The sequence below is a fragment of the Cyprinus carpio genome, unplaced genomic scaffold, assembly GCF_018340385.1.
Source record: "Cyprinus carpio isolate SPL01 unplaced genomic scaffold, ASM1834038v1 S000006521, whole genome shotgun sequence".
NCBI classification, from domain to species: Eukaryota; Metazoa; Chordata; class Actinopteri; order Cypriniformes; family Cyprinidae; genus Cyprinus; species Cyprinus carpio.
Genome location: NW_024879188.1, coordinates 244569 through 270822, shown reverse-complemented (window position 1 = coordinate 270822; position 26254 = coordinate 244569). Strand labels below are relative to the sequence as shown.

The window sequence follows — 26254 nt, the reverse complement described above, 5'->3', positions numbered from 1 at the left end:
TTGAGACTGTTCCATAGACTGCCAAATAAAAAACAGTGTCATGGTCCAGTAAAGAATGAAAAGCATCGTCAGAATACTCCATCTGCCATCAGTGATTCAACCGTAATGTTATGAAGTGACGAGAATACTTTTTGTACACTAAGAAAACAAAAATAACGACTTTATTCAACAATTCCTCTCCTCTGTGTCTCTCCAAATCAGCGTAGTGTTTTTTGCAATTCTGAGCTGTACGCAGGCGGCGTACACTCTTCTGTGTCAGCCGTGCTGAGCCGATGCACTGTTTGCTTTCAAACCAAAGTGTACAATACACATAAATAATGTATCCTTGTGGTGCCGATGATACAGAAGAGCATACACCGCCTGCATACAGCTCAGAATTGGCAAAATGGTGCTACGCTGATTTGGAGAGACACAGAGGAGATGAATTGTTGAATAAAGTTGTTTTTTTTTTTTTTGTGTGTGTACAAAAAGTATTCTTGTCACTTCATAATGTTACATTTGAATCACTGATGGCAGATGGGACTATTCTGATGATGCTTTTCATACTTTCCTGGACCTTGACACTGTTATTTATTTGGCAGTCTATGGGACAGTCTCAAGCCTCTCTGTTTTCATCCAAAATATCTTAAATTGTGTTCTGAAGATGAACAAAGCTTTTACGGGTTTGGAACGACATGGGGGTAAGTGAATAATGACAAAAGTTTCATTTTGGGATGGAGTATCCCTTTAAGGGCACAATAGTGCTACTGGTTCCCAAAACCAGAAAAAGGCAATTGTTTTCAAACTTAAGATCTCAGGATACCTATACTGCATCAGATCCATTACTTTAGTTATTAAATTCAGTATTTTATCAGATGAACTATTAAACAAACATATCACCAGGCATTTAGCCATTTTATTCAATGTTATGATAATCAACTAAAATATTATGGGTTTATATTATTTTCATGCTATAAGACCAATTCAAACAGGGAAAGCAGAATATAACACTGGCTGGAATGACAGTTCAACATCAAAGACTGAAACTAAAAGCTTCTAATTTCAGTCAGAGTTCCGTTCATTTTTTAGGACCTTCTCTTTTAAACAAATCCAGTATAACCTGCCTTTCCTGACTCTCCAGCTCAAACCGACGTTCCCGTTCTTTTCTTTCTGCTCCGAGACGCTCCCGATCCAGGGCAATCTTACTCCTCTGGACTTCTAGCTCTTCTCTTCTCAGTGCCATCTCCTCCTCTCGCAGACTCTGCTCTGCTTCAAATCGCTTTTCTAGGAAGCTCAGGATCTCTGAGTAGGTCTGGCAGCAGCACTGACATGGCCGTTTGGCTGTGGGAGCTGTGAGATCAGCCTCCTCCTGCTCCTCAGGTTCTGGACTGGCTACCACTAATAACAAATGTAAGGCTATGTAAAAGACAATGTTTATGTATCTTATGTATGTTTATGTAAGAGACAATAAAATCTTAAGATCTACAATTGTGGATTGTTGTTTAATGATGTGGTTATAATAATTTCTAAACTAAAGTCTCCTTACCAGTGGTGGGAGCTGTTGTTACTGATAGCACAGTGGATTTGTCAGGGTCAGGCGATGATAATTCCTCCAGCGTTCTCTTCCTGAGTTCATCATCTTGGTATTTACTTTCCCCACTCGCCAGAAGATTCTTCTCTGCCTCCAGTTCCAGAACTTCTTGCAGCAGGTCTTCTTTCTGTGCATACAGGCGTTCCGTACCAAACCTGAACACAACACAACACAGATCTAATAGCTTTTGTATATACAGAAAAAGCTACTATAATTAAACCTGTATATTTTTCTTACATTTTTAAAAGCATTTAAAAAAGAAAAAAAAAAGAAAAGAAAAAAGGTTTTAAAAGCATTTTTCTGTGCAGATTTAATTGACCAGTGTCAAGTCATACTGTTTACCTCTTTTAATTAAGGAACCTTGAAATACAATGAATCACAACATTTATAAACATTTCATGAATAAAAATGCACTAAATAATATTTCTTGTTTCACAGTTTTTAAACCAGGAGTGTTTAGGGCACTTGCCACATCAAGCAAAAGCAGATGTTTTCAGTTACAGATAAAATTTTAGAAATATTCTGTTTAACACTTATGTTGTTCTACAAACAAATTGTGTTACCAAGACAAAGTAAGTAGTATTTAATTGATCTTCACATGTGATTAAATACTAATATTTAAGAGTAAAGTACTGTTAATTTATTTACTTCAATTCACTTATGTATTTACTTATTAATTAATTTATTTGTTTTCACTTTATTTACCTTAATTCACTTATTTCAACTGGAAAAAGTACTTAGTACACCTTCAAGGCAGGTAAAAAAGGGAAGTTGACCTCTTCTAACCTGCGCAGACTTGCAAAGTCCTGTTTTTTATAATAATCCAGCAGTAGCATGGTTCTCTCCCTGCATCTGCGTCCATCCACCTCAAAGTTCTCATCCTGTAAGGTCGGGCAGTAATAATTGAAAACCCCAACACCCACCCTTGCCCAGATCCGGCCTGACTCTTTAGAAGTGAAAGGGTTCTGTGCTATCAATTCACGGAGGAGCAGGATGTCATGACGTGCTGAAAATCGCACTGACGTTTACGAGGATTAGAAGAAGGCCCAGCAAGAGAAAAACCTGCACAAGGGCAGAAAGAAGTGAGAGACTGAGAGTAAAATTTGGGCAGTGGATTTTCAAACATTTATGCATATGTGTTTACCTGTAAATTTTCTTTCTGTCGCATCATTAATATGCCTCTAGATTTACCAAATTCCACATGGCACCAGTAACAGTTTATTACAGTTATTTAATTTAATTATTTAAAGTGTATTCACCGTCCATATACATGTCTCTTTAGCGTTTTTTTTTTTTTTTTTTTTTTCTCAGTCCAGTAGTAGCCTATGTGCCATATCAGGGTAATGTGTTGATTATTGCCTATTTAAAGAGTTATTCTTTTTACTTTTTCTGAGTACGGATAGCCATTATTTTGACTTGTATGTTACATTTATTCAGACAAATACAAGACACCGTTTTTACTGTAACACGAGCGTCATGGTTGCTTTATTAACTACTGACACACTCCCAACTGGGCAGCGCAAGCCTTTCACAGCGCGTTGACTATATGATGTCGCTATAGCATTGCAATGCAAGGCAAAAGTACCTCTGCACTACAGAGAATCTGAATAAAAAAGATTTTAATGATATTAGATTCAAGAACAGAATCAGTGCGTTTTATTCTATTCAAATGTTGAATAGAATAGATACTATAGATCTAGATTCAAGAATATAATCAATAGATTCCATTCTATTCAAACGTTGCGTTTTTTCGGCAGGTCTTACCGCGTTCCATGTTTTCCCGTCTGTGTATGTGTGTGGTCAGCTGATACGCACAAACTGCTGAGGTCACTGTAACACCGTCCGCTCACAAGTACAGGTTCCATTCTGACGTGTAACCTCAACTTCTCGGGAAATCTGGCATAACCTCTGGAGAAGGGAATGCAGGTGCTCCTTTCATCCTCAAGAGGGCAGAAGATGGTCAAATAAAGTGATTTTAAATTAAAACCGGGCGCGTTTTTTTTTAATCACAACATCTAAAACACAGACATGTTTGTCAACTCGTATGAAAAGTTTAATTAATTAAGTAATTATTACGCGGTTACTTATTTTTCAGTAAAGATGACACCTCACTGACCAGTAAACACAAGTGGGTTTAGTTTTAACCTGAATATGAAAAATGGCTATAGAGTCCTATATACAGTCTTAAAAAAATATTGATTTTAAAGCTGCCATGTTTAACTGATTCTCCACCACCCATATAGCAAACGATCTTTGCCCGAATGTGGCCTCAAGCTGGCACTGCTGGCCTCCTGTCAGCAAATGGCATGTACCCTTTCAGCCAGAGCTGGGCCATGTGTGGCAATGTTGGCACAGTGTGGATCACGGCAAAACAAAATATGAGGATCGACTGTTGATAGTAGGAATGTGGCCCAGAGTCAATTCAGTGATGTCATTCAGTCATGTGGCCCAATCATGCTTGTGGACATGATAGCATATTATGTGACCCATGGGTCAAACAAGATAAATTCAAGCACGATAAAGGTTAAATGCTCCACATACATTTCAGGTGAAGTGTAGTTTTGTTTAATTAAATTTTTGAAAGTTTGAAATGGCACAGGTCAACAGAATAAAGAGTTTTTCATTTAAAAATTAAGCAAATTAGTAAATCAGTAAACTGCATTAAACTGCACTTAGGTTATAAATTACCTGGTGACACATAATTTATTAATATACTGTCATGCACAAGCATTCAATAAAGTATTTTAATAATAGTAATACGTATTTTAATTTAAAATCCAAATATTCCGTCAGCTATCCAATGGCGGATGCTTGGTGTGAGGACATGCTGAATCCGAATTCACATTCAGCAATATATTGTTATTCATCTGTAGCCTGTAGTACATAATTGCAAACTTTGGTTTCAAGAAGTTTCTACAACCTGTTTTACTCAGTGATATCAAACATTTATCGGGCCCTTCGGGGGTTTCGTCACTTAGTGTTGCGACTTTGTGTTTCGGGTGATGTGTGGTTGAAAGGAGAAAAGTGTTCGCGGACCTTACTCGTCGTGGAGGGGGGTCGGCATGGGGGGGGGGGGATTGGTGTGTCGGTATTTAGGGAGCATTTAACAACTTTAGGGGGCAGTGCTACTGAGATCACTTAAAATGTCTGCTTAACGTTCACTACTAAACGCGCCAAACTACGCGCATGCGCTAACCACAGATGGGCACAAGCAAGGGGGGAGTAATCGCTGGCGAGGGGTGGGCCAATAGGGGAACATAACGGCGTCATGACTGTGTGTGTCGACAGTGTTAGGTAGGGTGTATAACGGTCGGCCAAGATGCAGATCAGCACAGCCTGGTAGGAGCTATAAATAGCTATAACGGCTGGGAAGATGAGCACAGGCAGGTGCGACGAAGTGAGCTGAACCACTCAAGTCAAATACAATGGAGCTGCGAGTATTCAGTGTCCACAATCAAATTTAAGTAAACAGCATCAAAGAATAGCCTGGCCAGTAGGTTTATCAAGGATTCCTATAGAAGCATGAGAGCGAAGCGAATTTAGTTACCAACGGTATGCCAGTATAAGCAAGGTACGATGAAGCTGTGCAAACCAATTGTAATAATAGTCAAGGCTTTAAGACTACACATTTTTAGCCATAGAAATGTTAAATGACGTCGACAGCTATAATAAGCCAGTGAAGCCAAGATTTTTCGTCAAGATATGACCCCTCTTTTCAGAGACAGGGGAAGGCGATCGGTGAGACAGGAGGAGATGTGTAATCTCCGATGTGGTCTGTGCTTATCATGTCTCTCTCTACAAAACAATGACGCCGAGTTTTACTTAAAAACAGCGTGTGTTTATCCGACAGCGCCCCTCAGTTGTTCATGGAATAGTTGTCAAGAGCGTATTCAGTAATCGATTCACAATAAGACAAAAGTGGGCACGATATGGCATCCGCTGGACAACCAGGAGTTCATTGAGACTTCTGATCTGTTATATCCATGGGAGGTGTGTGTAAGCGCACGGCACGTGGTGTACTAGAAAAATTTAAAAAGGCACGTCTTGCCGAAAAGTTTGCCCGACGGACCCTATGGCAACTAAACTATTCCGCCTGAGAGGGACTGCAAAGTATCGTCATTGTGATCACAGGTTTTTTTTTTTTTTTGCCATTTCGGCAGCAAATAAATGATTGTGATTAACTTTACACTTGTCCGTCTACGTACGTTTCTCCTATACCAACAAAATCCGCCCACGAACTCTATGGGCGCCGCCATGCCTTGCCTGCCGCCATTACTGCGTGCACTGCGAAGTGTGACGGTGTGACACTTGTCAGTGCCCTCTAATGACATTTCAATGAAAGCGGATCCTGCTGCATTTAAAGAAAATGTCTGGTGAAAGGGAACATGGGTGAGTATGAGGATGTCAGGCAGTGGCCAAAACTTCCTGGTAAAGGTAAGTTTTATTGACAACATTAATGCTAAATAATGTAAAAATATATAATGTAAGTAATTTAAAGAAGTGTATTTTATTGTCTGACAACAAATAAAACCGAACGCTGTCATTACTAGCTGTGTGCTAATATGTCACAAGCTTCACAAGTTTCAAATAACTATTAGGCCAAGTCTTTGTAAAAATATTCTTGTTTGCCATAAACTGACTGACCCTGTCAATTAGAAGACCCGACCGAGCCGAATAAATTATTTTTTTCCCCTTTTAGTCCGACCGACTTGCCGATGACGTGTAATTGCGTTAAGGACCCATGGATTTTTTTTTTGACTCTTCAAACAAACTAATACAAATGCAATAAAAAAGTGAGACACGCAATTGTGACACTTTTCACACGCTCTCACGCCACACATTCCATTTTCTCAAAACACAGAAAAATCACGAAAGCAAAGGGGACACAGAGACCGACACACTAGACAGAGCAGGTTACTTATGATAGAAAAAAAAAATCTCTCAGATTCTGTCAATTTTATTACGAAATTCAAACACTAAATACCGTTTTGGTGCTTGTAAATGTGACGCGACAGATCCCTAATGGCACGTACTAAAAAAACGAAAATAAAAAAACTTTTCGTAACAGCTAACATCTACCGTGAGGGGGCGTGTTGGTGGTACATGCCACCTACGGGGACCAACACGCTACTTCCTTAGCAGCAGCAAGGCACGCAGTAATGCCGGCGCTGCGTTTAGTGTTGCCAGTTTCACCGGATTTGTGTACAGGACTGTATACTGTATAAATGTCCTTACAACAAAAAATTACTGCAGTTTTTTGTTACAGGTAGAAAAAAAAAACAGTTTTTTTTGGACACGAAAAAAACTGCATTATTGCTGTTGTTAGTGCACTACATCTGAAGTACTATTGAAATACAACTGCAGTAAGGCTGTAGTATTACTAACAAACAACTCTGCATATCGAACCGCAGTATTACTTTAAATACTGAAATCACGGCGTAAGTTTAGTACTGGACATTATACTGCAATTTAAAACTGCAAGTAGTACTGCAATATAGCCGTGTGTGTAGAAATAGGCTACAACTGAAGTACAATCAATACATCCAAAGTTGCAATACTAATAAATGCTGTGTACAGTAACACTGTAATGCAAACCAGAATATTGTCCAAATAAGTTTTATTTGCACACATCTGCAATGTAATGAATAAGGTACAAAAACAACAGTGAATTGGGTCTCAAACAGTCCAGCAAACAATCAATGATTTTACATTTCGTGTTAAACTTAAAATAACAGGCTGAGAAGTTATAATAAATGTCCTTAATATTATTTACAATCACACAATTCATGCACCTTTCTTCCCGTGGGGGGGAGAGGAAGATCATTATTCAGGCAGGTTTCATTTTTTGAGAGAGCTTATCCTCATCGTTCCGCTGGGGTCTTATGACTGCCTTTATCTCAGATGGTGGATGGTAGTCTGGAAAAAAACAAAACAAATAAAAAAACTATCAGAAATTCTCAAGTTTCAGTTACACTTTTCACTATAGGTATATTTAGTATTCTTAAAATAAATCTTGAATTGTGATGTCAACCAAGTGTTTGTGAAAAGTATTCATACCATTCCCAGTTAATTTGTTATGGCATATTGGTCCAGCATTAATAATGACTACATTGGGTTTACATGGATATCAGTAATCTAATATATAATTACCTTATTTTTCTAAATAAGACAATGTGTATGATGTGTTAAGTGCTTACATGTGATGCTTTTAGAATACTTTCTTTCATTCTCCCGTTCCCATTTTAAGGCTTGTTCATAGTTCGATTATTGGCACACGTCATTATGTCCCCACGCAAAGCCATCCGGACGTCCCCTCCAGATAATTTAATATAAAATATAGTTCGTCTTCATGATGATCCCATGTACAGTTGTGGGTGTTTCATTTTTAATTTACTGAAAGCTTCAAGTTCAGTTAATTATTTGTATGTGCACTACAGAGAAAAAAAGATTTAAAAAAAAAAAAAAAAAAAAAAAAACAGTGAAAAAAAAAAAAAAAAAAAAAAAAAAAAAACAGTGAAGTATTCTTGTTGGTCCGGGAACAACATTTCCTATCAACAAATCAGAAATTAGTTGGGACAACTTTTCAGGAAATTACTTGGTTTAGGTTCCCCCTTTAACGATCAGGGTTAGGTGCTTCTACACCCTTGTTAATCAGCTATCATTTCACACTGATTTTATTAATAAATTATGGGGTAGGGGTAGGGATTGGGTTAAGTCTATATTTTTGGACAGTTATGTGGTCCAGGATCAACAAAAGAGTTTGATCCAGGAACATGTCTTACTTGGCAAAATCACGGCGACCGCATACAGACGATGGTGGTGTTTAAGGCTCTTTTATTTGCTGTCAAATGGTTGACCACATGCTAGTGTGTGTATCCTGTAGCTTAAAATGTGGCGAAAAGTCCTACAGAACGGTAATAATGTGATTAAGGTGTTTACAAGGCTAAACTGGCACTTCAATAATGTGACTAAAATAGGAACCCTCCACATGTCTTAATTCAATTTCGAATATGACTAAGTTAATCAAAAAATCTCTGATTTCTCTAAAATCAGATTATTGTTGTCCATGTAAAGGTACTCATTGTCTTTGAACACTCCAGGTAAAAAAAAGTTAAAAGATTGGTTCACCTCAAAAATGACAATTCTGGCATCAATTACTCACCCTCATGTCGTTCCAAACCTGCAAGTCTTTCATTCATCTTCAGAACAAAAATGAAGATCTTTATGGAAGAAATCTTAGAGCTTTCTGGCCCTCCACTGATAGTCTAAACCTTTGCACAATAACATGCATTTTCTGGAAAAAAAACATAGAAACAATCATGTTTAAATACTGTACAGAGTCCTCCACAATTATTTGCCCTCTTTATCATTTTGGTGTTTGCATTCAAAATTTCTAACCTCAAGTTTATAATATTCCATTTGAATAATAATAATAATAATAATAATAATAATTGATTCCCCTTCATTTAATACTTTGTGTTACCTATAACCCTCTTCACACAGAAGGGCTAATCCATGGCTAGGTGTGCATTACATGATTTTAATGCATGAGGTGGAGGAAAAGAAACCACCGCACCATGAAACGGAAGTCAATTAAAATTGTGTAATACACACCTGTTAAAGCTAGGTAAAAAAAAAATTAAGTTAAAGCTCCCCTTAAAGAGATAGCGGAACCAAAATTTTTCAAAATTTTTTTTTTTCACTTGGTTTCACACAAGTGCTGTATTGTGTTGTTTATTATATGCTGTATTATTTGCTGTATTGTGCAACATGTATCATTGTAAATACTCTCTAAAATGGCGGAAGACGTAACTTGGGGAAGAAGAATGGTTGAGTAAATTATGTTATTTTGTTTAATGTGCACAAAAAAAAAAAAAAAGTATTCTCGTAGCATCGCAAAATTGACGTTGAGCCACTGAGGGTCACATGGACTGTTTATACCATTGTATTTACTACATTTCTTGACCTGGGCACATTTTATTTGTGTTGCTGTCTATGGAGGGTCAGATAGCTCTCATCAAAAATATCTTAATTTGTGTCCCGAAGATGAACGAAGGTCTTATGGGTTTGGAATGACATGAGGGTGAGTAATTAAAGACACAATTTTCATTTTGGGGTGAACTAACCCTTTGATGGCAATGACAAAGAACCTATTTGCTGTTAAGTGAAATTGTGAAAAAACATTTTACAAATATACCATATACACAATGCAATAATATCAAATATTAATATTCTGTATTGGGTTTGGGCTTTCTAAGGCTCAGGTGTGGGCTCTGTTTTGGGACTTCTGGTTTACTAAAAGGGTTAGTTCACCCAAAAATGAAAATTAGCCTGGGTTTTACTCACCCTCAAAGCATCCTAGTGAGAAAAAAGTGTTATTATGTTTGAAATATGGTTATTTATCTTACAAAAATGCATGGATTCGCAACAGGAGAATGGATTCGTCTGCAAGAAGAAAGTCACATACACCTAGGATGCATTGAGGGTGAGTAAAACAAAGACTAATTAAATTTTTTGCGTGAACTAACCCTTTAAGGCTGAGAATTGTTACCAATGATAAATCCTATTCAGGCCCAGTGCAGGGCCACATATGGCGCTTTTCCACTGTATGGTACAGCACGGTACGGCTCACCATTACCAAACCAGTACCATTACCAAAACGTGACGTGTAATCTCTGCTGATCACTGATTGGCCGGAGAGAATCGTCGCTATCTGCGTCACTGAACTAGCGACACAAACACAAAAGAACCACTAGATTTAAATCAGTACAGCCTGCCAAAGATCGAAGGCAACTGTTTTTAATGAGCACACCTTTTTTTAACAACCAAAAAGTTTTGTTGTCTGTTGCGGAAGTACAGACGTTCCTCTTGCTGATAGCGAGAGCTTGATGGGGCGACGCGGAATGAAAATGTTTTATTAGGAGTCGTGGCAGTAGAAGCGGTGCAACTATCATGTGAATAATCCCGCCCTCTCTAAAGCAGGGGTTTTCAACCTTTTAGGACATGCGCCCCCCCAAATTTGCCTAATTTCACTCACGAATCTCTCCACTCGCGTGGATTTTCTTTGCTCTCGCACAAACCCGGGGTGCACACTCAGATATATGCTCCTCTCGCCCAGAGAGAGTGCGCACACTTAAAAAATGTCTCACCTCTCACTTAAAACTGTGTCCTGTGCACGCTCAAATCTCTCTGTGCTCATGCACCATAGATATTAATTATTTTCGCACCGGAATTAAACGTTGTCAAAGGTTATGATTATGCACTTTTTTGTGCAGATTTGTGCAGGGCCTTTCCTTTATTTTTATTGTTGTATTTTTGTTTTAACATAAAGTGGTTATTGTAGCTACTTTGTTTTACTATATCTCTTTTTTTTGTTTGTATTTAGTTTTGTATGCAGTTTTTGCCATTTCCATGCCTCACGCGTTTGGTTTTGATTGAGAGCAAAGAAAATCTGCTGAGAGATTTGCGCTTGCGCATTGTATTAATGTGCTTTTGCGCTACAATAATGCGCTCTCGCCATTTGTCAGTGAAATAACGCCATAAGATATGTTTTATCACAGCACGTGAGTACCGCATTGAGATGTCTTGGGCTTAAATGACTCAAAATTACTTTAGTGTTTAAACTGACAAGACTTAAAACACAAGAGAATGAAAAAGGAAGCAGCACTGGCCTGATCGTTAAGTTTTGGGGGGATAAGGTGACAGATGGGGGGTTGAAACCCACCTAAAAAGGGTTTAGAACTGCCCCTGGTATAGCGTGCGTAATTATGCTGAAACATAAATATATAACCAGTTTACCTGATTCAATGTTATGGCTGAGCGTGTTTCTGAGATAACAACGTGACAATCCGTGGTTGGATTTCCGACACGGCTAACCGTAAATCATCTTACACTGTCAATAAGTGTCACTGATACTCGAGCCAACTCTGCTCTACCTGTCGACTAGCAGTGGGATTCAGATTGCCCCCTAGTGGATGGCTAAAGGTTTGCTTACTCATATTCATAAATCCTCAAGGGAATATCTGAATTAACTGATGCTCGCGCCCCCCTTGTATACCCCCCCCCCCCCCCACACACACAGGTTGAAAACCCCTGCTCTAAAGCGATACTAAACTGCAGTGGGAATGCAAACCGTGCCGAGCAGTGCCTTACCGTACTGAGCAGTGCTGAGCTGAGTCGTACCACGTAGTGGAAAAAAGCACCATTATGTGCTATTAATTGGCTGAGACTCGGGCAAGTTATGGCCCATGTGTGGCCCTTGTCTTTAAACCAGACCTGGGCCACTTCAGGGCCATCATTCTTTGCGGTATGTGGGCAGAGGGAAAAGGGTTTGTATGGACTAGAGCTGGGCCAGAACAAAATTGCAATGTGTGTTGTTTGGTCCTACATATGACCAGAATAGGGTCAGCCATAATCATACATCTGGCTGAGATGGCTATGCCATGGGCTGTATGTGGCGGACTGTATTCATTCAGATGAATCTGAATATAGTGTTTACATGAACGCTAAATAAAGTCATCGGGTTGATGTGCGTGTTCATATGTCACAAGTTTCAAATCACAAATGTTTTTTTTTTTTTTTTTTTTTTTTTTTTTATTTTTTTTTTATGAGATATAGAGTTTCTCACTGTTTGTACATAATAAACAATCTCCTACACAGTTCCTTTATTTGTTTTTAACAGCAGAATTAATATTTATCCATTTATAGATATATATTTTTATAAACCGCTGTGCCATGCTGCTCATATTTATCACATAGTAAAAATGCCCCTCCCTGCGCCCAAAACAGGTTGCCGGTGAATGAGAATCCAAAACAAGGACTGGTGGGAGGTTGTCCTGCTCCACTTCACAGTTGCCGAGTGAAAGGAGAGTTTTATAATGACAGGAAATGAATTTATACAACACTTTATTCAAATGGAAGAACTGCTTGTTCTGCACATCATACGTCATTATGCTATTTCTACATCATTGCACATGCGCAGTCCTTTCAGTTTCGGGGTTCAATCCGATCGAGTGTTTACATGCACTCTCAATTGTATTAGAAAAGGAAAAAAACACCCCCTTCAATCCGATTGAAATTTCATTCCGATTGAGCTCAATTCGATCGATTAAGGTGTTGAGCCATCAATCTGATTACAAACTGATTATTTGGTTGCATGTAAACAAAGCCAATGGCTCAGTTGCTGGAGTGACAGGAATACCTGTCTGTCCAAACAATAATGAAGGGCTTTCCTCTCAGAAAAAGTACAAAGAGTGCATATCTGTCAATGGGCAATGCTTATATTTGTACCTTATTTAACCCTAAAGGGTATGTATACCTAAAGTGTACACATTAGTACTTAAATGGTAAATATTAGTACCTTTTTAAAGTTCCATTGACAGCTTTTGTGTTTTTTTTTTTTTTTGTTTTTTTCGAGTGTGGTGGAATAATTTAAATTTGTTTAAAAGTGATTTCAGTTATATAATTAAGCATACACCCTCTTTCCAAAAAACCCTCTCTCTGAAGACATGTAAAATACTTATAAAATAATTGACAGAAAATAATTTACAGGTTTTAGGATGTTTGTGATAGACTAATTTTCTGAATGTGTTAAAAAAAAGGTGCTGATAAATGTGCCTGGTAAAAGGTGCCTGACTTAGTGCACCTTCAAGGAAAAGCCTTGATCTTCATCTGCATCTAGGATGCAGCACAAGCCAGTCAATTTTTTATCTATCTACAGGTTCTGGTCATATAATTAGAATATCATCAAAAAGTTGATTCATTTTACTAATTCCATTCAAAAAGTGAAACGTGTGTATTATATTCATTCATTACACACAGACTGATATATTTCAAATGTTTATTTCTTTTAATTTTGATGATTATAACTGACAACTAAGGAAAATCCCAAATTCAGTATCTCAGAAAATTAGAATATTACTTAAGACCAATACAAAGAAAGGATTTTTAGAAATCTTGGCCAACTGAAAAGTATGAACAAAAAGTATGAGCATGTACAGCACTCAATACTTAGTTGGGGCTCCTTTTGCCTGAATTACTGCAGCAATGTGGTGTTGCATGGAGTCGATCAGTCTGTGGCACTGCTCAGGTGTTATGAGAGCCCAGGTTGCTCTGATAGTGGCCTTCAGCTCTTCTGCATTCTTGGGTCTGGCATATCGCATCTTCCTTTTCACAATACCCCATAGATTTTCTATGGGGTTAAGGTCAGGCGAGTTTGCTGGCCATTTAAGAACAGGGATACCATGGTCCTTAAACCAGGTACTGTTAGCTTTGGCAGTGTGTGCAGGCGCCAAGTCCTGTTGGAAAATGAAATCTGCATCTCCATAAAGTTGGTCAGCAGCAGGAAGCATGAAGTGCTCTAAAACTTCCTGGTATACGGCTGCGTTGACCTTGGACCTCAGAAAACACAGTGGACCAACACTGGTAGATGACATGGCACCCCCAAACCATCACTGACTGTGGAAACTTTACACTGGACCTCAAGCAACGTGGATTGTGTGCCTCTCCTCTCTTCCTCCTGACTCTGGGACCCTGATTTCCAAAGGAAATGCAAAATTTACTTTCATCAGAGAACATAACTTTGGACCACTCAGCAGCAGTCCAGTCCTTTTTGAAGCAAGACGCTTCTGATGCTGTCTTTTGTTCAAGAGTGGCTTAACACAAGGAATGCGACAGCTGAATCCCATGTCTTGCATACATCTGTGCGTAATAGTTCTTGAAGCACTGACTCCAGCTGCAGTCCACTCTTTGTGAATCTCCCCCACATTTTTTAATGGGTTTTGTTTCACAATCCTCTCCAGGGTGCGGTTATCCCTATTGCTTTTACACTTTTATTCTACCACATCTTTTCCTTCCCTTCGCCTCTCTATTAATGTGCTTGGACACAGATCTCTGTGAACAGCCAGCCTCTTTTGCAATGAGCTTTTGTGTCTTGCCCTCCTTTTGCAAGGTGTCAATGGTTGTCTTTTGGACAACTTTCAAGTCAGCAGTCTTCCCCATGATTGAGTAGTCTACAGAACTAGACTGAGAGACCATTTAAAGGCCTTTGCAGGTGTTTTGAGTTAATTAGTTTAATTAGAGTGTGGCACCAGGTGTCTTCAGTTTTGAACCTTTTCACAATATTCTAATTTTCTGAGATACTGAATTTGGGATTTTCCTTAGTTGTCAGTTATAATCATCAAAATTTAAAGAAATAAACATTTGAAATATTTCAGTCTGTGTGTAATGAATGAATATAATTTACAAGTTTCACTTTTTGAATGGAATTAGTGAAATAAATCAACTTTTTGATGATATTCTAATTATATGACCAGCACCTGTAATCCAAAAAAAATTTATATCACCTCTCAAAAGAATAAAACAAAGATATGTGAACAAAATGCAAGTTTTGGCCATTAGCAATCCATATAAATCACCTACCGCATTTAAAAAGAATGGCATTTATTCAAAATATATATTTTTTATTTTCTTGAAAGAAAAAAAAATTACTGACCCCAAACATTTGAATGGTAGTGTATATTGTTACAAAAGATTTATTTTCTATTTAAATGAATGCTGTTCTTTTGAACTTTTTATTAGCAGCTATAAGAAGCTAATACCTGTGACGGTGGGGTGAAGGAAGGACTGGAAACAATAGCGAGTTAGACGATTTAATGAAAATAAATAAACAAACAGGGAAAAGACAATGATGCTGGGAAGACAACAATCCAAGATGGTGGTGAGGTGGTGAGGAATCCGGATGATGACGGTGAGAAGGCAGCAAGAGAGGATGGCACAGGAACTGCGGGGAATAGAGCCGAAGGTAAGTATTTGTGGCTGAGTGGAAGTGCGTAGAGTGGATGAGGTTCCGGGAAAACACGAACATCCAAACGCAGACAACACTGAAGCCAAACAAAACAGGGTAAGTGACATTAAACAACGATCTCACAAACACAAGACGTGAGACAAGCCAATATATAGGGAATGAGTAATGAGTGACAGCTGCTGCTGATGACAATTAACGGAGACGCCCACAAACTAATCAGTGCAGACGCGAAACACACAGACTTCACCACAAAGTGCAAACACCAGAGATCATGGTTTACCAACCGTGACAATACCCACTTGTTTAAAAATAGTTTTTGTCTAAATGGTTTTGTATTGCTCTGTTTTACCTGCTTGTTTGTTTTTAATTGTCACTCTTATTTTTACATATGGATGTAAAGCACTTTGTGACACTTGTTCTAGAATGGTGCTATAGAAATAAATGTTACTTACTATTTACAATTACATTTGAATGTGTATTGCAAATCCTAACTACACAGATGAAACTTTAAGAAAAGTCATTTGCAAAACAGTCAAAACAGAAAATTACTCAAAAAAACAAACAAACAAAAAAAATATTGTGTAATTTAATTTTTAGTTTTTTTTTTTTTATACAGTTAGCCTACCAGTAATAGCATGAAACAGCGTGAATCCATTCATTCAGATTTTTGCTTCAGAGCCCAGTGGTTGTATGAAAAGCTGTTATACTCCACAAAGCCATTCATCTGCTGTGTGTCGGGAAGATGTTCTGGTTGGCGGTACGGCGCGACAGTGGTGTCCCTTTCAGCGATTCCTCTGGGTGCTTCAACTAAAAGAGCAGATTTCCTAAAAGAGCAAATCACGTATGATTCGCGTCTTTTTAAAGATGCCATTTTGTCTGTGTCCTTCTGGATGCGGTCGTTTTCTGTCCTTTGACAATGGCCACTAGCGTTGTCTTCCATGTCTGGACACTCAGCAATCTGAAGACGCGTTCGTGGATGGTTCATGCCCACACTGCGTGTGTGACCATGGCAACGCTGCGATCGCATCTCTCCTTTCTTAAAGGGAAAGGAGCAGACCCCTTTGTCACTACCCATTCCGGTTTCTCTGCCACGAGCAGAGAACCGCTGGCTAGTGCTCTGGGAGATTTGAGGATGACAGTGAGAGCTTCTCATCCCTTCCGCAGTGCTTGTCCTGTCTTATGGCAGTCTCAGCATGTCATTCAGTGTGCCGCCGGAGGATCAGATGTCGATTGCAGCATCGGGGGATGGGCTGTTTACCTCTGTGGATGAAGATTAGGCGGGGCTGCCCCCCTCGGGTGTTGTCGCCACTGCCGAATTGGACCCAGAGTTGACAGTCGTGCTTGCCTGGGCAGCTGTGAGCATCAGGTTGAAGGTGAATACACCACCCAGCCCTGAGTGCTCGTGGCTGGTCGATTGGTTCTCGATGTAGAGTGCGGCTCACAACCGCATTTTGCTCTGGTTCCTTTCTCCCTGGATGTGCATGGGGAAGTGACGTAGTCGTGGATGGCCCCTTTTATGGCCAGAAGACGCTCGTCTCCTTCCTCTGTCCTCACTACCCTTGATGGTGGGGCAGCTAGGGGGTGAATCGACGTTCCCCAGGAGGAGAGTGCGATTGCGGTGCACCTGTGCCTGCAAAACGCCGCCACTGGGAGGAATATTCCATGTCTCCCTTCCAAGGCCTGTAAGCTGTTGGCGGCTATCGCTGCCAAAGCTTGCAGTGCTGAGGGCCAAGCTGCCTCTGCCCTGCATGCCATGGCAATCCTGCAAATTCACCAAGCCAAGGCTTTAACAGATGCACAAGGGTAGAACCGACCTGAGGTTGAAGCAGGAGCTGTGCAAATTGACTGACAGAAATGTGTGAGACTGCTCTTCAGGAGCCGGCGGAGACAGCGCCACTCCTTCCCCCAGAGGAGGGCGGGGTGGAGAATCTTCAGTTTTCTATTCTTTCTGTTCCGCCACTGGTCCAATGGCCAGTGGTACCCACATGTTCAAAAAAAGAGCAATTTCCCTTTCCTCCGAGTTGCAAGGCTCGTGGGTTGACAGCGAGAGCGACGCACTGCCTCCTCATTCTCACCCACGATGCCCCCTGGGGAACGACAGTTCCTCCGGGAACATGGAGAGTTTTGCTGTGATGACTCAGAATGCTATGCTTTCGGGGCCATCCAACACAACTCCCCATCACTGCACCACTGCGGGTACATCGACTGTCCCTTTGGTGCCACTTGTATGGAGCTTGGGGGTGTGGCTTGCCCTGCCCAACTCGTCGCATTGGCTCATTCAGACGGTTCGACTTGGTTACTCGATTCAGTTTCACCCGGCGACCTCCCAAGTTCAGTGCCGTTCTTGAGACTTTGGTGGCAGTCCGGGACGCCTCTGTCTTGCACGAGGAGTTTGCTGTCCTGTTGTCGAAGGATGCAATCGAGCCGGTCCCTCCAGCCAAGATGAGGAGCGGGTTTCGACCTATCCTGGATCTCCGAGTCTTGAATCAGGCCCTGCACAAGCTCCCGTTTAACATGTTGATGCAGGAACGTATTATCAAATGCGTTCTAGCCCAAGATTGATTTGCAGTGATCGACCTGAAGGTTGCGTACTTTCATGTCTCGATCCTCCCTCGCCACAGACCATTTCTGCGGTTTGCGGTCGAGGGTCGGACATGGCAGTACAAGGTCCTCCCCTCCGGGCTCTCTCTGTCCCCCTGTGTTTTCACGAAGGTCGCTCGATGACTGACTCATCATGGCCCAGTCCCGAGAGGAGTTGTGCAGTCACAGGGGCCTCACTCAGTTGGGGCTTCAGGTCAACCGAGATAAGAGCGAGCTCTCCCCTGCACAGAGAATCTCTTATCTCTGTATGGAGTTAGACTCAGTGAGTATGATGTCGCGTCTCACCAGCGAGCATGCCCAGTCGGTGCTGAACTGCATGAGTTCCTTCAGAGGCAAGACAGTGGTACCACTGAAACATTTTCAGTGGCTCCTGGGGCATATGGCATCTGCAGCTGCAGTCACGCCGCTCGGGTTGCTTCATATGAGACCACTTTCAGTACTGGTTACACTCCTTAGTCCTGAGATGGGCATGGTGCCATGGTACACATCGTGTCACCATCACACTGATGTGTCGCCACCTATTCAGCCCCTGGTCGGACCTTGCCTTTCTGTGGGCCACGGTGCTGTTAGAACAAGTGTCCCGGCATGTTGTTGTCATGACAGAGGCCTCCAACACGGGCTGGGGCGCGTCCTGCAACGGGCAGACAGCTTCAGGGTCCTGGACAGGACCTCGACTCTGCTTTGGCACATCAACTGTCTGGAGCTGTTGGCAGTGCATCTAGCTATATGGTGGTTCCCGCCACTGTTGCTAGACAAGCACATCTTGGTCTGCACGGACAACACTGCTTCTGTTCGTACATCAACCGACAGGGTGGTCTACGATCATGTTGCATGCCTCAACAAGCCCACCATCTCCTCCTCTGGAGTCAGACGCGGCTCAAGTCGCTGAGCGCTCTCCACATTCCGGGGGAGCTCAATCATGCAGCTGATGCACTCTCACGATAGCTCACTTTCCCCGGGGAATGGCGACTCCATCCCCAGATGGTCCAGCTGATCTGGAGTCGATTCGGGGAAGCCCAGGTAGACCTGTTTGTTTCCCATGAGTCCTCCCACTGCCAGATGTACTATTCCCTGACCCAGGCCCCCCTGGGCACGGATGCACTGGCACACAGCTGGCCTTGGGCTCTACGCAGGTATGCGTTTCCCCCAGTGAACCTGCTCACACAGACACTGTGCAAGGTCAGGGAGGATGGGGAACAGGTCCTGTTGGTTGCGCCTTACTGGCCCTCCCAGACCTGGTTTTTGGACCTCATGCTCCTCGTGACAACCCCTCCCTGGCGCATCCCCCTGAGGAGGGACCTCCTCTCTCAGGGGCTGGGCATCATATGGCACCCGCATCCAGATCTTTGTAACCTCCACGTGTGGCTTCTGGACGGGACCCGGCAGACCTAAGTGATCTGCCACCAGCGATGGTAGACACTATCAGTCAGGCTAGAGCTCCCTCTATGAGGCAGGCCTATGTCACCCTCCACCTTGAAAGTGTATGTGGCTGCCATTGCAGCCCTTTACAATGCAGTGGACGGCCGGTCCCTGGGGAAGCGTGACTTGATCTTCAGGTTCCTGAGGGGTGCCAGAAGGTTAAATCCTCCTAGGACACCACTGATGCCCTCCTGGGACCTCTCTATTGTCCTGGCTGGACTTCAGAGGGGTCCATTTGAGCCACTTGATTCGGTTGAGCTGAAGTTCCTGTCTCTCAAGACAGCACTCCTGATCAGTGTTGGGGAAAGTTACTTTTAAAAGTAATGCCTTACAATATTGCGTTACTCCCTAAAAAAGTAACTAAATACGTTACTTAGTTACTTTTACTTTTTAACGTTACTTTCACGTTACTTTTTAAATATGAGCAGGGCTTGATTGTTTTTAATATAAGAAGTTCTATTTATAGCAAATGTAAAAGCCCTTTCACACCAAAAAGTGTAATGAATAAACCTCAGGCTGAAGGAAAAGTAAATTCACGTCTGTACAGTAGAACACAGAAGAAGAAGGTTCAACACTCTTCAGCAATAAAAAAAACAATGAAGCACAATTGTTAGTTTATCTAAAGTCATTTTTGATTATTAGTATGGTTGAACTGGAACATTAAAGGTCAGCAGCAAAGACACTGTTAATAAAATGGGAATAGATACATTTGTGTTATTTAATATATTTAGTTATTGCAGGTTTGCGTCATATTCTGGGTTTGCATTTCACTGTTTTGATTAATTTTGATGAATACTAAATCTGTTTTGTTTTTTGTTTTTTTGTGAGTGGGATGAATTAATGCACATTCACATTTAGTCTAGAACTACAGTAACATCATGTTCACACAGCGCACACAACGCCTCCATACTTCCGATTTCTCCCAATATGGGAACAGGAGACTTGTCAGTCAAAAAATGGGAATACAAAGTAACTGGCGTTACTTTTTTTGAAAAAGTAACTCAGATATTTTATTGTAAATTAAAAAGTAATGCGTTACTTTACTAGCTACTTGAAAAAAGTAATCTGATTACGTAACTCATGTTACTTGTAATTCATTACCCAAATCTGATTACGTATGTTATGTTTCTTGTAATTCATTAGGGTCAGGGACCTCCAAGCATTTTCGGTAAGTGAAGAGTGCCTTGTGTTCGGACTGGCCTACTCTCGCGTTGTCCTTTGACCCCTGGCCTGGATACGTGTCCAAGGTTCTCACCACTCCCTTCCGAGACCAGGTGGTGAACCTGCAAGCACTGCCCCAGGAGGAGGCAGATCCAGCCTTGCATTGCTGTGTCCCGTAAGAGCGCTTCGTTTATACGTGGACCGCACCCAGAGCTTCAGAAGCTCTGAGCAGCTCCTGGTCTCCTTTGGGGGATAGCAGAAAGGGAAGGCTCACTGGATAGTGGATGCCATCGCCTTGGCGTACCATTCCCAAGGCGAGCCGTGCCCCCTGGGGGTGAGGGCTCACTTCACACGGAGTGTTAGCATGTCCAGAGTCCAGGTCAGCCCCTGTACTGTGCTAGGTGTCCATATGGCTTGTTTCCCTATGGGGTAATCCCATATGTGTATTCTTCCACGGTAAGGTTTCCCTCTTGGTAAACCCATGTCTTCCCCTTGACAGACCCACTCTGTCAGTCTCTTCTGGCAGCTGTTCTAGCCCTACTCTAGCTAGGACCTGCCTCAGAGACCCATTCCATATGTAGTACTGCCCCCTGGGTCAGTCCATATCAGTATCTCCACGTCACCTCACTATGGGTAGGATGTGGTCTCTGTAGCGGCCTTTTTCCTAGGCTCGCTTAACTCGTAGTGACCGACAGACAGGGAACGTCTCGGTTACGTACGTAACCCTCGTTCCCTGACGGAGGGAACGGAGACGTTATGTCCCCATGCCAGAGCCTTGAACTATTCGCTGTGGCTGGGACATGTTCTTGTCTTGTCAGTGTAAAACCTGAATAGGTGGATTCACGCTGTCGCCTTATATACCCGTAGGCATGGGGAGTGGCTCAGCATACAAAATCCACTAGGCAATTTTCATTGCCGTTTTCTCTAAAACTCAGAGATGATTGGCCTCCCAAGTGAGACCCCATATGTCGTTCGACCTAACGTCTCCGTTCCCTCCATCAGGGAACAAGGGTTACATACGTAACCGAGACGTTTGTTTACACAAGTTTACTGAGATCTGCACACTCACAAATCCTCCCATTGTAACAAATTATTAGATAAAATTTTTAATAATTAAATAATAATTAATATTACATAATTAAATTATATATATATATATATATATATATATATATATATATATATATGTTCACGTGTTTGTGCAGAGTGTAGAAGCTGAACAGTAGCGTGCTTGGGCTACTGCATGACAGATGGAGGCGCCAGTGTGATCATTTGCTCTTAAAATACTTCATCATTTTTGGTCATACAGATAAGATTAATGCATCTATTGTATCTGTAAAGACTCTATGTTTATTCGTGTGCACTCAGAATAACAATGAAACGTTGCGCTTTTTGTAAAAATAATGATAAATAAACAAAATGAGCTTTCTGGTGCGTCACTTTGAAACTCCATGTTTGCTTGCCTTAATACAGACATAAAAATATAACTACAGAGAGTGAAACTTTTAAATGAATCAATTCAAACAGAAAACAAATATTATTAGATTATGTAATCCGTATGAATCATGCATTCAGGTGCATACTGATGAGATGAAGAGTCAGTGTCGCCGACTTCTCTTAAACCGAAGACATAAAAAGCACTAGTGTAACAATAAATAATTAAAAACATTAATGCAGTGTACTTGCTGGTTTGCTGTTTTGCCTAACACATCCATAATTACTATATTTGACGGTGCGCTGTGCAAGCCTTTTTTCGTGCGCTTGAGTGCTTAGTAGGCTATGTAGGCAATTAAAGGCTTATTATTATGATTTATATAGTTTAATAATAAAAGTGCAACTAATAATCAACTTATGCTTAAAATGAACGACTACTAGTCGACCAGAAAAATCTTTAGTCGTGGGCAGCGTTTAAAACATATTGACTAATTGTTTATGAGAAGCATACATATAAGAGAGTGACAATTAGCTGAATATATAGCCTACTTGTTTAATTAGGGACACTTAGCCTGCATCTTTATTTGAATGTGGGCAATTAACATTTTTATTTTAAAACCTTTATTTGAATATGGCAAATTAATATTGTGCTCTACAATATTTCTATGAATAAATGTCTGACAGAGACTATCAGCCAATCAATGTGTTCATAGTTAGTAAGTATGCTGACATCATCCATAGCAACAGGTCAATCCCTCCCTTACTATTATCTTATGACTTCTGTCTATTCCTTATCAAAAGTTTGTCTCAGCAGCTTTGTGAATAGGTTTTACGTTTAAGAAAAAAACGCTTAACTAAAAACTTTTACTGCTATTTAGGAGAACTCTTAGGGTTAAGATAAAATGTTTTGTGAATACGGGCCCTGATTCAGATGATCAGCTCATTAGCTTATCTATCTATCTATCTATCTATCTATCTATCTATCTATCTATCTATCTATCTATCTATCTATCTTATTGATATGACACTTTGTGACTTCATGCACTTGCTGTACTTGATGCTTCAGTACAGTAAAAGTGCCAAAATGAGTTATAATAGTCATTTTATAATAAATCCAAAAGCAAGACTCATGAAAAGAACTAGGGTGGGGGAAATGGCAACTGAACTAATGAGTGATCCTCTGCTGCCATCTACTTGTTATAATGGCAATTTTGTAATTTCTTTTCCAAAGTTTCTACTCACCTTCTTTAAAGTGAATTTTACTACACAACTGTAGAGTTAAAACAAATAATAAAGGGTTTATAAAATATAAAAAATGTGCACCTTAGACAAACAGCCCTCAGAAAATTAAAAGAAATGTGCATCCCTGAACCCTCAACCTTCTTAATGTCACACCCTCATTGACTGTTTATGTTCTGCACTGTTTCCCACCCCTTTTTATTTGTCATGGTTATTCATTTGATTTCATTATTATGTTCAGGTGTGTGTGTGTGTGTGTTAGGTCCCAGTTAGTGCTGGGCCTGTGTTTGTTTGTTTTTTGTTAACTTTTAGGTATGTCGTTAGTGGGGGTGTGGTCTTTCCACCTGCGGCTTATCATCGGGCCTATAAGAGCTCCAGCGCTGTTGATTTGCGGCATGCTCAATGATGTAACTGCACTGAATGAGCGGCTTCTTTTGTCTTCCTGTTATTATTTGTGTTAACATTCATACAGACCTCCAACTTACAGTCCTCTTTCATGCATTCTTCACTTCTGATGTTCATATACTGACTACTGATTGTTTGGTTATCTTTTGTTAAATATATTCTTTCGTTAAATAAAACTTCTCTTTTTCCTAGTTGCCCGCCTGTATTGCCTCTCGTTAATGTTGCAACTACGAGCCGGTTGTAACAAATGGGGGCTCGTCATTTGTTTTTTTTTTGTTTTTTTAAGAGGCACATGGTGTGGTAATTAGTGAAAAAGAATCAGGTGCGCACAGGTAATCAGTTTGTTCGTGTTGGCTTCAGACAGGTAAGTCAATGCGGCTCATAAAATGATTTGTTATGCTCCCCAGATTGGTTGTAGATTTTTTTTTTTTTTGGTGTATTCCTGGGTTGAGTGCACGGCCGTGGTTGCAGGTCTGGACTGATTGTTCAGCCCTGTACCAGTGGTATTAGTTGCTTAAAGAGGCTCGACTCTTGGGAAAACACAGAAGAGTTAGGGTTGAGTTAGTAGGATGTTTAGGGGGAGATTTGGTCATGAGCCGGATTGTATCTTATCGTGTCTAATGTTTGGTAATGACATAGTGTCTTTTTATCAGTTACTGTGTTCGTTTGGAGGTCATGAAAAATGACTTCGTTAGAGGATTTCGTTAATTCCCCGTCAGAAGAGAAATTAAATTTGTGTTCGAAGAAACAATTGTGGGGAATTGTAGGAAATTATAAATGGGTGGGAATTGATAAACATTTACGAAAAGATGAATTGAGAGCATTGATTAAAAAGAAATTGATTGATTGTGGCGTGATAATTGAAGTGCCAGACATGGCTGGGGTAGGATCACCATTTGCGATGAGTAACCTATCATTTGAACAGCGGAAAGAAATGTTAGAATTGCAGCAAGCTCATGAAAAGGAAATGTATAAACAGGCTACGGAGTGTGAAAGAGAACTTAAGGAAAATGAAGTGGAGTTGGAAAAACTTAGGGTCGATGAGCTGATAAGGCAGCGTGAATTTGAGTATGAAAAACTTAAGCATGCACAAAGATTGGAATTAGATCGACGAACCCAAGATCATCAGTTACAAATAGAACGATTAAAGGTCATGGCTGATGGGAAACTATCAGCAGATGATTCTGGAGGTCGTGATCGTTCTGGAGAATTAGTAAGTAATTTGAAGTTGCTACCAAAATTTAATGAAAAAGATCCTGAAGTGTTCTTTTCATTATTTGAAAGTGTTGCCGATGAACGAGATTGGCCTAGTACTGATCGGACAATTATGCTTCAGTCCGTATTAGTTGGTAGGGCTCAAGAAACTTATACAGCGCTTTCTATAGAGGATTGTAAAGATTATTTAAACATAAAAGCTGCAGTTCTTAAAGCTTTTGAATTCGTCCCGGAAGCGTATCGATTGTGTTTTCACAATTGGAAGAAAAATGAGCGACAAACCCATGTTGAAGTTCTTTGTGAATTAAGCACTCATTTTGATCGTTGGTGTTCTACTTTTAATGTGCAGACATTTGAGAGCCTGCGAGAACTGATTCACATGGAGCAGCTTAAATGTATTATTCCTGATAATAACGCTACCTATATTAATGAGAACAAGCCTAAGACTGCTGTGGAAGCTACAGTGTTAGCTGACGATTTTGTGATTAACCCACAAAAATAGAGTTGGTGATTATCAAGTTATTAGAGGTAGGATTTATGGTGAAAATCACTGGCGGTCTAAATTTCAGAAACCTGATTTATTAAATACAGACCGAGCGCATAATGTGCCTCCAAGAGCTATTCCCAATTCCGTGTGCCATTATTGCTTTGAGGAAGGCCACTGGAAAAAGGAATGCCCTGTTCTCTAAAATAAACAGATTCAATGTAAGGGTCTAATAAGTTCACAAAATGTTTCCTCACCGGTGTTATTGACTGACTGCGTTCACTCCGAGCTGTGTCCTGCTGGGAATTCGTTTCAGCGTTTCCCGCAGAGTGATTGGTTAACCGAATTAAATCTGAGCTATGCTCCATTTGTAACGTATGGGTTCTTTTCGTTGCCGAGGGGTGGTAATGACGTACCTGTTAAAATTCTGCATGACACTGGTGCGTCAGAATCATTTATTTTAGAATCTACCTTGTCGTTTTCAGCTGCCTCAAGTTTGGGAAAAAGTGTGCTGGTTCAGGGAATAGCTCTTGCAGGTATTTCTGTTCCGTTGCACAAGGTTGTTTTAAAATCCGAATGGGTAAAGGGTGAGGTAATTATGGGGGTGTGCCCGTCCTTACCGGTGAAGGGAGTTGACGTGATTTTGGGTAATAATTTGGCTGGAGAGTGCGTGTGGCCAGATGTATCGCCGTTACCCATTGTTGCTTCACTACCCATTGACAATTTGTGTGATGTTGCGGCCGAAGAATTTCCAACAGTTTTCGTCATGTGCTGTTACTCATTCTAAAACAAAAGCAGTTTCTGATTCTATTCAGGGGAAAGTTGATCAAACTCCTTTACAAAAGTCCTATAATTATGGTGTTCCTGGTCTTTCTCTTCTTCCTGCGTCTTTTTTTTTGTCGGGGTTAATAGCTGCACAGCG

At 40.7% G+C, this 26254-nt stretch overlaps 1 protein-coding gene across 1 annotated transcript; it reads right to left on the bottom strand.

The window, feature by feature from the left end:
• Positions 1–1057: 1057 nt before the first annotated feature.
• LOC122143867 lies at positions 1058–17124 on the bottom strand. Its single transcript, XM_042754471.1, has 4 exons — positions 16932–17124; positions 2357–2540; positions 1526–1725; positions 1058–1377 (listed from the first exon to the last, which is right to left on the bottom strand). Exons 1-4 carry the CDS (start codon positions 17122–17124, stop codon positions 1058–1060), a joined length of 897 nt encoding a protein of 298 aa, XP_042610405.1.
• Positions 17125–26254: the final 9130 nt, after the last annotated feature.

Coding starts and splice junctions, on each gene's coding strand:
- LOC122143867 (XM_042754471.1), bottom strand. CDS start 17,124: ATGCAGGGCAGAGGCAGCTTGGCCCTCAGCACTGCAAGCTTTGGCAGC. Junction 1,726..2,356: donor GACTTTGCAAGTCTGCGCAG/GTTAGAAGAGGT, acceptor TGTTGTGTTCAG/GTTTGGTACGGAACGCCTGT. Junction 1,378..1,525: donor AACAACAGCTCCCACCACTG/GTAAGGAGACTT, acceptor ATTTGTTATTAG/TGGTAGCCAGTCCAGAACCT.